This window comes from Chaetodon trifascialis, chromosome 20, assembly GCF_039877785.1.
Source record: "Chaetodon trifascialis isolate fChaTrf1 chromosome 20, fChaTrf1.hap1, whole genome shotgun sequence".
NCBI lineage: Eukaryota > Metazoa > Chordata > Actinopteri > Chaetodontiformes > Chaetodontidae > Chaetodon > Chaetodon trifascialis.
The window spans coordinates 19,892,501-19,907,631 of NC_092075.1; the positions used below are offsets into that span (position 1 = coordinate 19,892,501).

Genomic DNA, 15,131 nt, shown 5'->3' on the forward strand with positions numbered 1-15,131 from the left:
AGGCACTCCACATAAAGAAGCTGCACTTTCAACAGTAATTCATCTAAACCGGTAAAGACACAGCAAATGCAGAGCGTTTATTTTGTTATTAATTTGCCACTAAGCATCATTCTGTGCAATGATGGTCATCTCCTGCAACTTGGACATTGGAAATATGAACTCACTCGTCAGAAGGAAATCTTCTTAGCAACATTTACAGTGGGAAAAACAAACTCAAAATCAGGTGAGTGCAAAGTGAGAACAACTTTTACTTTGACCAAAAAAAGGTCTTTTCCATTTCACAAACCATGTAAAATCAAACACAGCGGCACGAATCAATAAAACCAAAGTATCTGTACAGCTTTCCACCACCAGCAGCAGCACTGAGCACACTGCCGCTGAGTAAGGCTGCAGTCAGTGAGCGAGGAAGACGCCCTGCACCATCTTTGATACGTGATTTGTATAGACTGTAAACAGAGTCTTTCACATTCCAGAGTCACACAGAATACAAACTAGAAAGACGCTGCAGCTACTGAACACAGTTTTCGATTTCACAAAAGAGATAGAAAGAGGCCATAATATGCTCATTTTCAGGTCCATGCTTTCATTTTAGGCGTTCAAACCAAACAAAATAACAAAAAAGGAAACAGGGCTGAAGTTAAAGTTTGGTCAGCACTTAGCAACACCCTCTTTGGCAAGTACCACCAGTTGTAAAGCCTTTCTGTAGCCAGTTAAGAGTCTTCCGATAGCCCACCAATCTTTTCAGAGGGCTTCCAGCTCCGTAACATTGTCGGGCCGTCTTGCCTGCACTGCTCTTTTGAGGTCTACGCACAGATTTTCAAAGACGTTCAGGTCCGCAGAGCACCACCACTGCCAAGTCTGCTGAATCTTCCTGAAGGTCATTTGCAGTCGAATGGGGGCTCTGATTTGCCTTTTGATTCTACGAGCAGTTCTCTCTGAAAGTTTATTGTATGAACTGCTGTTTATGCTGGCTGATTTTCTGTGCAGTACAATGCTCTTTAAATATGTATTATTTTCAACATGGTGGGCAGAGTGACACTTGATACTTGAATTTTATGTTGTGCTCTTTTCATTTTTTCCATTCTAAAACTGCACAAAACAAAAATAATACACTAATCTTGCTTAAAATGTAAAAGAGAGCGTTTCCTCTTTAACTTTGATCAGTCCACCTTCTACTCACTATATGCAACTACAGACGTCTTCACCAAGGTTGTCCAAACTTAACTTAAGTATATTTCTCCTTTAAACCACTAAATCTGCTGTCTGGAAAGTCCAGCTCAGAGAAAAGAAACAATACCATTTTGACATTTAAGATAGTTCATCCTTCCCTGGGAGACACCAGTGGACGGACACACACGCACACACACACAGGCTGTTGTGTTGACCTTTGGTTCGTCTCCAGCAGAGTTTTAATTGGTCTGTGACTTTAGGCAGCAATCTGACCAAGCTGGCCACTCTCTCTCTTTCTGAGTCTGAGTCTGTGTGTGTGTGTGTGTGTGTGTGTGTGTGTGTGTGTGTGTGTGTGTGTGTGTGTGTCTGTGTGTGTCTGTGTGTGTCTGTGTGTGTGTGTGTGTGTGTGTGTGTGTGTGTGTGTGTGTGTGTGTGTGTGTGAGAGAGAGAGAGAGCTATTGTGTGTGTACGTTTTCTGATGAGACACAAAATGCCAGAGAAAGAGAAAACACAGAATATGAGGAGGAAGAGACCTCTGAACTTCTAGGGCTGCCATTTTTATTTACATTCAAAGCTTCTTTTGAGGTTTTCAAATGAAGCTTTGAATACCCGTCATCATATCTCATGATGTCATCACTCTACAAAAAAAAAAAAAAAAGGAAAATTCTGGAACAAAATCCTCAGTTTGAACGTTATCTAAGCTAACATTAGCCAGGCACAGAACATTCACATAGTCACACTTTTCAAATGTGCCGAGCTCATAGTAACATGATGGTTCACCAGTTGGCATTGCACTTCTTTGGGATCATCATCAGAAATCTTAGAATGCTTCCAAACTGCCAGTTTCTTTGACAGCGTTCTACAGTCGTTGTTTGTCTGAAAGTGATGCTGTCTTGATGGAGCACCAAGTGAAAACAAATATATAACATGATCCTTTTTTTGTAAAAGAATTAATTAGAATAGTGTTAGAGCTGAAATACATACAGTACATTGTCACTGCAGTTATATAAATGTACTTCTGGTGCTGTTAGGCTGCTGCTAAACTGGCTGTTAAGACAAGTGCATGTCAGCAAGCGGGAGAGCAAACGGTATTTTGACTGCAGTGAAAATGTTGTTTTTGATAAGCTTAATGTCAAAAAATGGGAATTGGAGCAGAAGATAAAATTTAATCTTTGCATCCTTTTTTGTCTTGTCCAGGTTTGATTAAACTTGGTGTCGTAAGTCAGACTTTAACACACAATCAAAATCATTGCAGCCAGCACCGCACTGGACTGACGCTGGAAAACTTCTTTGGTCTCTTTCACACCTGTAGTTCAGTTTTTTTGGTGCAGACCAATAAGAAAACTTGTTCCAATGTGCTTCTATTCTGGTTCATTCAAACTGACTCATTACAAACAGACCACGAGGTGTAAAAATGAAGTCACATGGACTGACAGGAAACTCAAATCATGCTGACAGACAGCAGGTCTCTCAGCACTTCTTCTGAGTTTATTTATCCATCTGGTCTCACAAAGAACACACGAAGGAATAAATGATTCTGAGCATTATTAGTCAGGCAGAGCCTTATATATCATAAATAATGATGAAACTGGCAGAAACAGGGAACTGTTTGTTGTTTACAGTCCGATTAGTAACCTGAGACGCAAACACAAATTTTAGATCATCTCTATAAACAGATATCTGCATATGATTGTAGATGAATTCTTAAAAATGTAATTGTCATCATCACAGGCTGTTAACCTGCATACAACCAAAGCCTGCTCAAAAGGGATGGGTCAACGCTCATCAGACTCCAGAAACCAGAATGTTTCTGACTCATGCATTCATAAGCAGATGTCTGTTTAATAGAGACTAAGTTTAATGTTATCAGGCAAAAATCCTCTACTACATGCTTAGACGCATGTGCACCATGGCTACGAAATAATAATCATGTTTTCCGCTTGTAAGAATACTGTCTTGACAGTTCACCATCAGCAGATGCATTTATTTGTTTATTTTTAATGCTGGCTAAAAATCAAATACACTATCTGCTATCACAGGCACTACATTGCGTTCACACCACAAACACATCAGACTCCGACCAACCAGACACCTTTTCATTTTTTTCTCATTCCAGTTGTTTAGTCCAGACCAGAGAAAGCGACAGCTTTCACACAAGCCCAAACCAACAGAGTTCAGGGTCTGTTTGAAATGCTCCAAACAGATTAGCTATGATCACTGAGAGCACCTCAACATGCTGATGTTTGCATTACAGCCTGACAGAGCCTGGAAGTCCAGCAAAATCGTTGGCAATTCATTTTCTATTGATGAACTACTCCATTAATTGGCTAATCCTCCAGCAGTCATGCACATTACTGTGAACTGAAGTCATTTACCAAGCGAAGCTACCCGCCTGCTGTTAGCAGTTTGTCTGTACCTTGTCAGCGTTGTCTGCAGCCAGCAGGTTGGTGGCGAGCGTCTGCAGTTTGTGCTGGGCCATGTTCTTCAGTGCTGCCAGGCTGCGGCGAGTCATGGCCTGCTTCAGGTTCACAGCTGAGTGGCTCAGAGCATCCACAGTGGCCGGAGCCAGCTCATCACAGGCATTCAGGATCTCCACTGCCGTTATACCCATCACACAGCGGTCCAGGGCTCCTGAAAACACAAACAAAGCCTTGATACAAGCAAACCTGGGCCCCCTGGACAAGGAATCAACAAGTCGCTTGACACAGTTTCACTTAGACACAAGAAAAACCTAAATCCAGATTAAAAAATAAAATCCAGATTAAGGTGGGACAATAAACGTTGTTGTGTTGGTTCACTTCGGCTGTGTCTGACTGTTGTGATTAAACACAGTAAAACCAGTTATAGATATGTTGGTGACTACAGTTTGTAAACTCAATAAACTCAACACCAAAACAAGTCAATTCAAGATTTTGGTTGAAAGCCTGATAGCAGAAGAGTGGAGGCTGTCATAGCAGTAGAGGCTCAGCTATCACATATGGCTAAACAGTTTAAGTGTCTACATACTTTTGGCCATGTAGTGTACAGGCGTGAGCAGAGTGGAAGCAGCCTTGTTTTATCTCAGCCTCCCTCGGTCTTTTTCTATCAATCTTTTTCTTCTCGTCCTTGCATTCTCCTATTTCTATCAATTCTCTAATCTCTCTCTCACACCATCTCCCACTCAGTTTGTCTCAATGCCCAATTTCATCATCTATTTTCTCTTGGACAGATTCAGATCATAGATAGAGTCTTCCTCTCCTCCAACGGCAACAACTCTCTGGGTCTGCAGCGAGAGTGAACGCTTTAGAGAGACATCATTAGCTGCAGACAGAGCTGAGTGAGTGAGAGAAGAACTGGTACAATTCTACCTGTGTGTGTGTGTGTGTGTGTGTGTGTGTGTGTGTGTGTGTGTGTGTGTGTGTGTGTGTGTGTGTGTGTGTGTGTGTGTGTGTGTGGTATGAAGGTACTGTGAGCCACGGCCCTATTACATGTCCAACGCCCGAGTACACACACACCTTCCCTAATTTCACACTTAGCTACCCTGCAATCTCCCAGCACTACAGCTCAGTCAGACCACCAACAGAAACGCACACACACGCGCGCGCGCGCGCACACACACACACAGTCTTTTCCAGTGGCTAGTCATCATTCAAGATGATGTTACCTCTATGCTGTGTCACATACATACATACGTATTTACTGCAGATTGTGTTGTCATAGCAACAAATAAACAGAGGATAGAGGATGCAGGGGAGAGAGGTGAGATTTAAAGGTATAGTTTAACATACGTGTAACAGAGACAGATTCAGGACATGGTTAGCCTAGCTTAGCATAAAGACTGGAAGCAGAGGGAAACAGCTAGCCTGGCTTGATCAGACCAACAAAGCTAATCAATGCTCACTCACTAACACTCATCTCGTTTGTTTAATCTAATCTTAAAAGTGTAAAAACAATGATTTGTAGTTTTAGGGGGAGGTATGACCTGAATCTATGTCTTCATGGACAACATTTTATGCAAGATATCACTGTTTAGCAGGTTTTTGTTGGTATGCAGCTCAAATAAAAGTGATTGTGGATTTTGCTGTAATATTGGAGCAGCTGATAACAGCTTCTTACAGTAAGTTTTGCTTTTGGTGATTTGCAGGTTAACAGACATTGAGCCATTCTGATACAACTGAATCGTATTTCATAAAAAGTTGAACGTTTGTAACCATTATTTTAAAAGCATTTCAGTGAATTACATTACCAACATGGAGCAGGTTGTGCACAAGTTTTAGAGACATATTTCTGGGCTCAAGTGTTTACAGTGTTATTGTGCGGATTTGCAAGTGAGATTCCACCACTGTGATGGCAGCTTGTTTACTTCTGCCTACAACCTGGATTAGTTCACACAGATGGTGAGCATAGATTTCAATTTCCCTGTACCTCAGTTTATGAAGACAAATTTAGTAGACCTAGCAATACTTTTTAGAGCATTGAAAAGAGAGTGTCTCTGTGTGGGTAGAAGTAGCAAACCTCTTAGGGGTTCACACTAGTTTTAATGGTGATGACAATTTGTATTTTTTTAGATTAAATTTGGCTAAAGAAAAGAAAAACAAAATCATAGCTTACTGCGCTTTGAGCAGGTAATGGGTTCAAGGATGGCTTGATGCTGATCAAACTTCAATTAAGCGACATGATTTCACAGACAGCCCAGACAGCTTTTAGTGCCTTTGGTCGAGCTGAAAACAGTGATCGTCCTGAGGTTAAAGTTGAAGGTCTGAGAACAAATGAGCCTTCTGAAGTACACAGACAGAGACTGAAGAGCTGGAGGAAAGGGTAGAAACAAATTCTTTTGCTGAACTGCGACAGGCCATTGTATATGCTCTGCCTGCACATGAAATATGAAAATTTGTGTGATTTGTTTTGGAGCAGTTCAGAAGTTCTTTGCCAAAACCACCTTGCTATTTATTCATTGGAAAAGGTTGAGAATAGGAACAGGATACAATCACAAGTTTCAACTAATGCCAGTGGATCATTTCCACACAAGCCAAATGAGGATCTGCAGAAGAGGGTGCGCTCTGCTCGCCAGTTCTCACCTGTGTCCATCTGCCAGACGTAGACAGAACCGTCAGAGCATCCAACCACCAGGTAGTCATCTGCCGGACGCCACTTGATGACCTGGATGGGGAAGAGGTGTCGCGAAGCCAGCATGATGCACTTCCTCTCCCTGAGACTGAGCAGGCCGACGGAGTGGTCGCTGGCCACAGAGCAGACGCAGTGCTGCACCCGAGTCTGCAGAGGAAAGACAGCGGGAAACAATGATAATCTTAAGAGGCGTACCTGAGGACATGATGGAAGACTGCTGACAGATGAGTGGAAGACAAGACTGAGATGAATCTCTTTACTGAATCTGAATCTTTCAATATATATCTTTTAGGTTTAGCTGTCAAAAACCTTTAAAGTTCCTGTGTCTGGCACAATGTCTGCATTCTTGTGTTTAAAGCTGCAGTAGGTAATATGAAGAAGAGAGCAGACTGAGCCTGAAAATCTGAACCAACACAAGTTCCACGTCACTCCCCTAACCTTCTCTGCTGCACTCATGCCCTGCCTCCGAGCCCCTCCTCCCTGCAGCCAGTAACCAGTAACGTTAGCCTTAGCATCGGAAACAAGCTAACTCTGCCCAGCCGCTACACCACAGTCGCTAACATACCGTACGCGCTGCGGAGTGTTACTGTAACAATCACCATATTAGCTTCATGGTTATTTGTTGTCAGCTGTATATGCTGTTGTTGGCAGTGGTGGTATGGGCAGTTTCTCCTTTGTGATTGGCTGTTGCTCCACCATAGCTTTCACTCGCCTCCTGACGCCGCTCACAGAGCTGTTTGACTGAGCGGCAGCCGGCAGCATGAGCAGAGGGAGGGGGCGGTTCACAGCGTGTGTGAGTAGTGATTGACAGATGTCAGACACTCCCTCAGACGCTCCTCTGGCTCTGATTGGTTGTTTTGTGTCGCGGTGGATTCTTGCAAATCGCAGTGGGAGCAGTAGGTGGGACCAATGGAGTCGTTTGTTTTTTCACAGATTACATGTTTCATGTACTGCTGTCTGCACATAGGGACAGTTTTTTAGCAAATATGACAAAAAATTACTTTTATACAAGTTACCGACTGCAGCTTTAAGGGGTTCATCAACTAGTTAATTAACTGACCACTAAAACCACTAGTCAGCGCTGTGGGCAGCAGCTGACGACCATATTTCCTTTGATAACATCAATTCTAACCTGAAACCCAGGTTTCCTCTGATTTTCTGAATGAATCTGAAAACTTAAAAGCTAGCAGATACAAAGCATCCACTGGATTAATGAAAGCATGTGTGTGACAGGTCATTATAGTTCAGCTCTAACAACACGACAGCATCTGACATCTGATTTCCACGGCAACAACACAGTTCTGACCATTTGATCTTAATGTCAGTTAAACAATACATTGTGTTCATTTGGTTTAATGGGCAAGTGTGTGTGTGTGTGTGTGTGTGTGTGTGTGTGTGTGTGTGTGTGTGTGTGTGCATTCAACTTCAGCCCACAACAACACAATGTCATTAAAGTTACTTCCAACAATGAACTCACCCCTGTAACATTTAAATCTAATGTCAGCAACATAAAACACTACTTTCCCTGATATTCATCACACAGATGCAACAAAACACAAATGGACAAAAAATGAGCCAAACACAAACAAACTACACAAGCCTGAGAAAAGAAAGAAGTCTGGCGAGCTGCAAGTGACAAAAAGAAAGCTGAAAAAGAAAGGGCACATAAAGTGATATGTCAGATGTCTTACGCTGCAGTTCTCAGGCGGGACGATGAGCTGAGTGATCTCTCCTCCGTGGACACAGAAAATGTGCTTCATCTCTCCAGTGAAAATGTCCCAGACGATGACAGAGAAGTCCACTCCCCCGGACACCAGCGAGCGCTGGTCATAGCGAGGGGAGATCTGGTATGGATACAGGACGCACGTCACCTTGTTCCGGTGACCTCGCAGGGTACGATGGGGCGGCCAGCCTGCAGGACAGACAGACACACTCAGAATGGACAAAGACGTAAGATACTGAGGATGGAAGACAGGACTAATACATCTGGAGTCAGCAGCAGGGTAAATCCACTTGATTAAATAGAAGCTTCTCTGGCAAATTCTAATAAAATTCTGAAATACAGTAATAGGGCCTGCATGTTTTGTGCTTGTGGCCCCTACTTCCTCTTCAATATCCTGTATATGTTTTTGTGTTAAGAAGTACTCAACATTACTGCATTTCTATTCCTCCATGTTATTCATGGCCCCTGCCAAATTACACTACAGTCCAGCAAACCTGCAGAGCAGCCAGCCCACACTGAAGTCTCATGTTTTACCCGTAAGGGTGCTTTCATATCTTATCTGTTTGGTTCAGTTGGTTTGGGCTGGTATGAAAGCTATCAACTCAATTCTGATGTGGACCAAAAGAGCAGAACAATAACCCCTGAAAACATAGGTCTCGGGTTCCCATCGGACTCTGGTGCCCTCCCTCACCTCTCCTGAGCATGTGCTCCCCCTGCAGCAGCTGGACAATGGCAGTCTGAGTGGCAGGAACCAGGATGATGCTGCCGTCCTCCCTCCCGCACACCAGGCGACCCTGAGAGGGGATGTACACGCTGGCTGTCACCTGAAGGAAAAAAAAACACACGCACACACACACACACACACATACACACACACAGACTCAGGCACTTAACACTCAAACTATAAAGGCAGTTATCCAATTCAGAATCACAGCTGGAAAAAAGAGAAAATGAGGAGAAGCTTAAAATGAAAAAGGAACAGAAACATCTTTTCCACCTGCACGACTGTATGTACTTCAATAATAAACGAAACAAAGGTAGAATTATGCAGAACAGTAGAGCCTGAAGTCAACTACATAAGAACATTTTAACAAACTTCCATAACATGTAGAAATACGTTTTGACGATGCATTATTCTAACACTTCAATTTGATCATAGACTAAAAACACAAGCGTTACACAGTCTGGGTTCACACCTTGATGGGTTCTTCTTTTCCAGGTAGGACACTGAGCTGGTCAATGATCCCTGCAGACACCGGGGTCAACTTATCAAACGCCTCCTGGAGACTGATGGTGGACGACACCTGCAGCTCTGCACAAAGACAGAAACTCAATCAAAGACAGACACAGTCACAGAGAAGCAAACTCGGTTGGTTGTTGGATATATCCTACTAATTGAAAACATAAATGTAAACATCCTTTGTCATTTAATATCAATAAAAAATTAAGCTAAGTGAAGCTTTGTTTATTTACACTAGAAGCAAGTAAAAAAAATGTTTTGGTCCTCTTCTTAACTTTCATTTTAACAATATTAAATTCATATTTGCAAATTCATGAGTGCTATAAAAAAAATAATCAACAATATGGACTTTATCAGTCAACAAAGCCATGACACATTGTGGCCACTAGATGTCACTAGATGCCTTCATTTTCACCACCATTGTCTCAGAGAATGTACCTCACAAAAACACTCAACTAGCCAACAAAGGGTCATCTGAAAAGACATGTACAGAGCACTGAAGTCTTTGTGAGGTAAGATCACTGTAACCTCACTGTACGAACACCAGTGGACTGTGTGTTTTTGTAGTTCATCTGGACCAAAGCGTCATGTCAGTCACACCATCCTTACCTGCAGTGGTGGACAGTGGATGCACAGGTGAAGCGTCTGGGATGCTCCACAGGGATAGTCTGCCCGCTGAGTCTCCCTGGATCAGCAGCTTATGGAAGGGCTCCCGTCGACCAAAGAAGAACCGAGTCACAGGAGGACAGATCAGGAGCTGGAGGGTGGTGGAGGGAAAAAAAGACATCAAAGTCTGAAAATCTGAATTTCAGCCAAAACTTCATCAATCAGTACTAACAATTTTAACAAATTGGCCATGTGAAGCTGAAATGTCTGATTTTGTTCTCTGGTTGCCTTCATTCAAACAGCAACAACACACAGCAAACAGTATGAAAACAGAACCACACATCTCTGATTCACCTGGACATCTGACTCCTCTACGGGCTGAGAAACATGTAAAGATCATTTGATATCAAACACTGACTGATTCTAACATGCTGTTCGGGTTTGACTTGGGCTTTCATTCAGGTAAGTGCTGATAGAAAGAGTGGTACATGAAGTGTAGAAGTGAAATAAACCCAAATGTAGCCACTGAGGAAGTCCAAGGATCACAGACAAATGGTTGTTTCACTCATCAAAACGAGCCAATGTAGTACAAAGGAAGGACTGGTGGGGATAAAACTACACTTACAGAGAGGATGAAGGTCATGTGACTAACCATGTCTGACCTAATATTTCAACTTTTTTCACCCTCTGAACGCTCAGCTGTTTTTGCTCAGTTTATTTACCATCACTGCTTGTCTTAGCTAGGCATGCTACACATTAGCATTTTCAGAGTAAATCAGGCTAAACAGAAATGCCATCAACTGGTATGTGGTACTATGTGTGTATTAGGTCACAAGAGTCTACAGCCGTGCTAGCAGCTCTGTCAGTCTGTGCTTAGGCACAGCAGTGCTTTGTGCTAAATGCTAACGTCAGCATGCTAACATGCTCTCAGTGGCAACACTAACATGCTGATGGTCAGCAGGTGTAATGCTAGCCACACTCACCCTCTTAGTTTATGCTAACACTAGATACAAGTACGGCTGATCTGAATGACATTAGTTTTGCACATGCTTGTTCATAAACCAAAGTACTGGACAAATTAAAAGTTTAACCTGATGATAGTTCCAGAAGAAGAGTTTAGGGCTCATAAAAGATATTACAATTCCCCCTGAGGGAAACCTGTTGAGATGTTTCAGTCTGAACCAAAGTGAAGGACCAACCACCCAAGAGAGCAACACTGGCATCTCTATTATGGGTCACGTAAAAAAAGAGCTACCCATTTGAAACAACTGCGATTTTTGAATGAGGCTACATAATCTCTGAAAAAGATGCCAGACGTTCCAGGTTCACTTCACTTTTTTATAATAACCATGTTGATTGGCCTTAGTTCTGTCCAAAATACAACAACTTCTAAGATTTCCATTTAGTTACCATCATGCTTTGGGGAATGTAAATAGGAAGTATAAAGTTAGCAGTGGGCAACACCTGGAGTGTATTTTTATCTTATGTAAATGCAGATTGGCTTTAGTTTGTGGTGAATCGGCAAGATTAAAAATCACATTGCAAGTGCAAGTGGCACTTCCTGTTTGCTCTGGATTACTGCTGATACTCAAGAAAACTGCTCATGATTATTAGATAAGATCTGGTGAGGAGTGTCTTTCTGATTTCTGGCTAGATTATCAAGGTTCATCCTCAACAAACATCAAATAAACTACTATCACTAAAAATAACATTCCATTTGTACATATGAACATCTCTGTAAATTCTGGCTTTACTGAGTTATGTGATTTTTGATGATCAGCTTTTTTTCTTTTTGCACCATATATAGCCACAGTCACATGACCGACATCATATTTGTCCTTCCAGTGTGAGAAGGAGTGGATCAGCAGTCTTTCACAGTGGCTACCAATTTCCATTAACAGGTGAGCTTTCCCTTGCTTGGTTCAGCAGCACTGTGAGTTGTAATGTCTGCCCACTGAAGGAAATCATGGACAAAATCAAGAGCCATAGACAGTTGTGTAAAATCTATCACTCTGGATAAATGAGAGTCTGACGGGTTTAAACATGAGGTAGGAAACTCACCAGAGCTCCAATGTGAAAGTAGGACCACGTGGAAAAAAGGTCAGTTTTGTTAAGATAAAACATGGGATGATTTTTGTGTCAGCTGTGATAAAATATGAGGACAAAGTGCTTTACAAGCCAGCTAGGCTCACAAAGTGGGGGCCGGTGTTTGCTCCAGCTGTGTCCTGATGCTCTTCTGAGCTAAATCAGGAGTCTGATAAGAATAACTGCTGGAATTATAACATATCATTTCTATTTTGTTCACATTTCAAACTGCAACATCATCAGTCCAGAGGTTCCTGGGGAGAAACGGTGGAGATGGGAGGAGGGCAGCATAGCTTTTTTTTTTCCCCCAAAAAAAGGGGCAATCCACCCCAAAACAGAACTCACTTATGTTATTTCCAAGCTGTAAATTTGGTTACTAGAGTCTCCAACAGTGTTTACTCAAAAAACAGAAAATTGAAATGTGTCTATACTTTATAGACCATAAGTAAAAAGTAATGTGATAATACACGTGAGGACAAAGCGTACAAAGGAATTTCTTTGTATTTTTAAAGTTACTAGTTTAGCACATAGAGGCCAGACGTGATCATCCTTACAAATAAAGATAACGGTGCAAACTTTCTGACTCTACTTGAAGGCATTCATGGTGTTGCACTTGATGCCCATGAAACTAACAGAAGAAGTTGGGCGGAAAAAGATGCCCACTTTCACACCTCTGCACAACTGGCAAATTTGCATAACGCAGTGGAACAACCTACCCACAGTTTTTAAAATTCAGGATACAGGAAGCCCCAGGTTACAGGTTAATTCCTGGAGAGGAAAAGTGGTAAAAGGGTGTTTGACCAAAACAGGTCACTTAGATGAAACATGCTCAACACTTCATGCCAATTAATCAACTTAGCAGTTCTGCTTCAGGGTGGATTTTCCTCTTCAGTTTTCTGGCTGAGCTGGATTAAGGCAGTCCGTTAGTTTGTCGTATCATGCTGTGGGAGGGACTGATAACCTGTAGTGGACACCCTGACAGCTCCATGGCCTCACACCTGTCCAGGTCGTCCAGCACATACAGTAGGTACTGCTGCTGTAGTCAAAAGGCTGAGGACAAATACCCTGATTTCAAGCGTTACCGTTATGGGAGCATTAAAAAATTGATTACTTGACAAATCTAGCCTCTACACTAATTTTGGTTTGTTTCTTCTATCCGAATTCTGTGAAGTGGCTTCGACTGAATCTTTGACAAATGGTTCATAATGAATAAGGTCTTTTCAAGGAGCTGCTGGCAGGTGAAGGGTTGTAATGATCCATCGCAGTGAGAATGATGGACAGGATGAAACTTAGTGAACCTGTGCATGTGTAAGAAGGATCGGTTGCTGTCACCACAGCAACCAAAGCATCAGAGAGAGGGTATGCAAAGTGCCACCTTTTTTTTTTTTCACACACACACACACACACACACACACACACACACACACACACACACACACACACACACACACACACACACACACACACACACACACACACACACACCATCTCAATATAAGATGTGAATAAATAAATAAATCCAACATCAGTGAGTGTTAAGTATTGAACAAACAGCACGAGGGAAGCAGAGAAGTACAGAGAGAATGTCAACCCACGGTGACTTGCAAGATTTTTTTGTTTGTTTGGACTGCCTCTGTGATGGGTCCTGAACAATTCACCTGGATTAGTTTTGGTGAAAAACTCTGAACTTAAAATGAGTCTAACATTACAAGGAAAATTTCCACCATGGTTGTAAATTGAGGATAATGTACATTTCCACAGCAAGTAACCAATCACTGCTGTTTTAATCAGTGTAAATTTCAATGGAATTCAATTCTTCTGGGAAATGTAGCTAGCCTCAGTCTTAGCATTACATCATGTATCCCACCATCAAGTACATACTTAAGACCCTTTTGTTTTATGTTGTGTCACATGGAAACATCAGATAGAGACAAACCTCTCAACTGAAACATGGAGTTTAAGCATAAGCATTAGCTTACATTAGCTAGCTATTCTTATAAAATCTGCTACTGGGAGCAGTCATTTTAGCTGGCAAAATCCATCATCAGCTTGTGAGGAATCGAAGGACAGCAAAAATTACCATGAGTTTCAATGGAAAATCTGCCACAGTTATCACTGTAAACTCTATGCATTGCGAGAATGGAAAGCTTGACAGGTGAACCAACATTAACTAAGGAGAGCGGGGCTTAGCGAAGGGTCAATCAGAAACAGAATCTTTGTGAGAGAATATAGTGCAGCAGACTTGTGACTATGAAATGACTGTTGTACTGATGGAATTTGTCATTGGAAATGTACATTACTCTAAATTTATCAAGACAACAAATAAACATGGAGGAAGTGCTTATTTTCAATCAACATTCAATAGCAATCATCTGCAAATCAAAATTAGAGCAGATCATAAATCAGGGATGCCATTTACTAAAATATGTTAAAGAATGATGGCCTGTCTATTATAAAGGCCTGGTTCTCTTTGCAGTTGAGGTTAAAAAACTTAACCATCTGAGAAGTTTCCAAGAGTTAAATATACATTACTTTAAACCAGTGCTCAACAAAAAACACTTGTCTGGACTAGGAATGAAAACATGAGTGCTAGTTAACTATAGATAGTTCTGCCCACTACAGGAAAACCTCACCATTCACAGAGGGATGAAACAAACACAAAAAACGTTTTGCTATCAGCTGTTGAACAAGGTCTGATGACCAAACAAAGAAACACCATTTCCTCATGTCCTATCTGTATCTCATACTGCATTTAAACATAAATATCATAATATGCAAAAGCTGCATTCCTGATACTGAGCTTTTATTATTTCAATACGCATAATCTGAATTCTACAGTTCGTAACTCTTCTTTATCTGAATCTTGTCACAGCAAGACCATTTCTACATTTCAACTCTCTCATGTCCCTGATATATCCATCATCATCAATTATTCCTTGTGTTTCAAGTTAACCTACAAATGTGTAATCTTTGTAGTGCAGAGTGCCTAGAGAAGATAACCAACCAAATGTAATTAAAGTAATGTTATCCCTGTCACTTCCTGCTGTGTGTCTTTGGTTTGTTAGAAACTCAGGGACTCAGCAGGTCATTATTTAGTTAGAAAGCAGCTTGGGGACTTTGCATGCATCTTCATCAGTATGAAGACAGATGAGGGGGGTGATGGTGCTTTTTGAAGAGGATTTTTGTTTTAGTGGGAAGAGA

The 15,131-nt window shown here is 41.7% G+C and overlaps 1 protein-coding gene across 3 annotated transcripts in view; it reads right to left on the reverse strand.

Annotated features, from left to right (window-relative positions):
* The window catches only part of LOC139348442 (WD repeat-containing protein 7), a 106,913-nt gene that overhangs the window by 81,485 nt on the left and 10,297 nt on the right, over window positions 1–15,131 (reverse strand). For all 3 annotated transcript variants that reach the window (XM_070988552.1, XM_070988553.1, XM_070988551.1), the window contains exons 10-15: window positions 9,849–9,996; window positions 9,196–9,311; window positions 8,691–8,823; window positions 7,968–8,188; window positions 6,228–6,423; window positions 3,587–3,801 (exon numbers count right to left, since the gene is read on the reverse strand). In XM_070988552.1, the coding sequence (XP_070844653.1) occupies window positions 3,587–3,801; window positions 6,228–6,423; window positions 7,968–8,188; window positions 8,691–8,823; window positions 9,196–9,311; window positions 9,849–9,996 (1,029 nt within the window). The remainder of the gene's footprint in view (window positions 1–3,586; window positions 3,802–6,227; window positions 6,424–7,967; window positions 8,189–8,690; window positions 8,824–9,195; window positions 9,312–9,848; window positions 9,997–15,131) is intronic.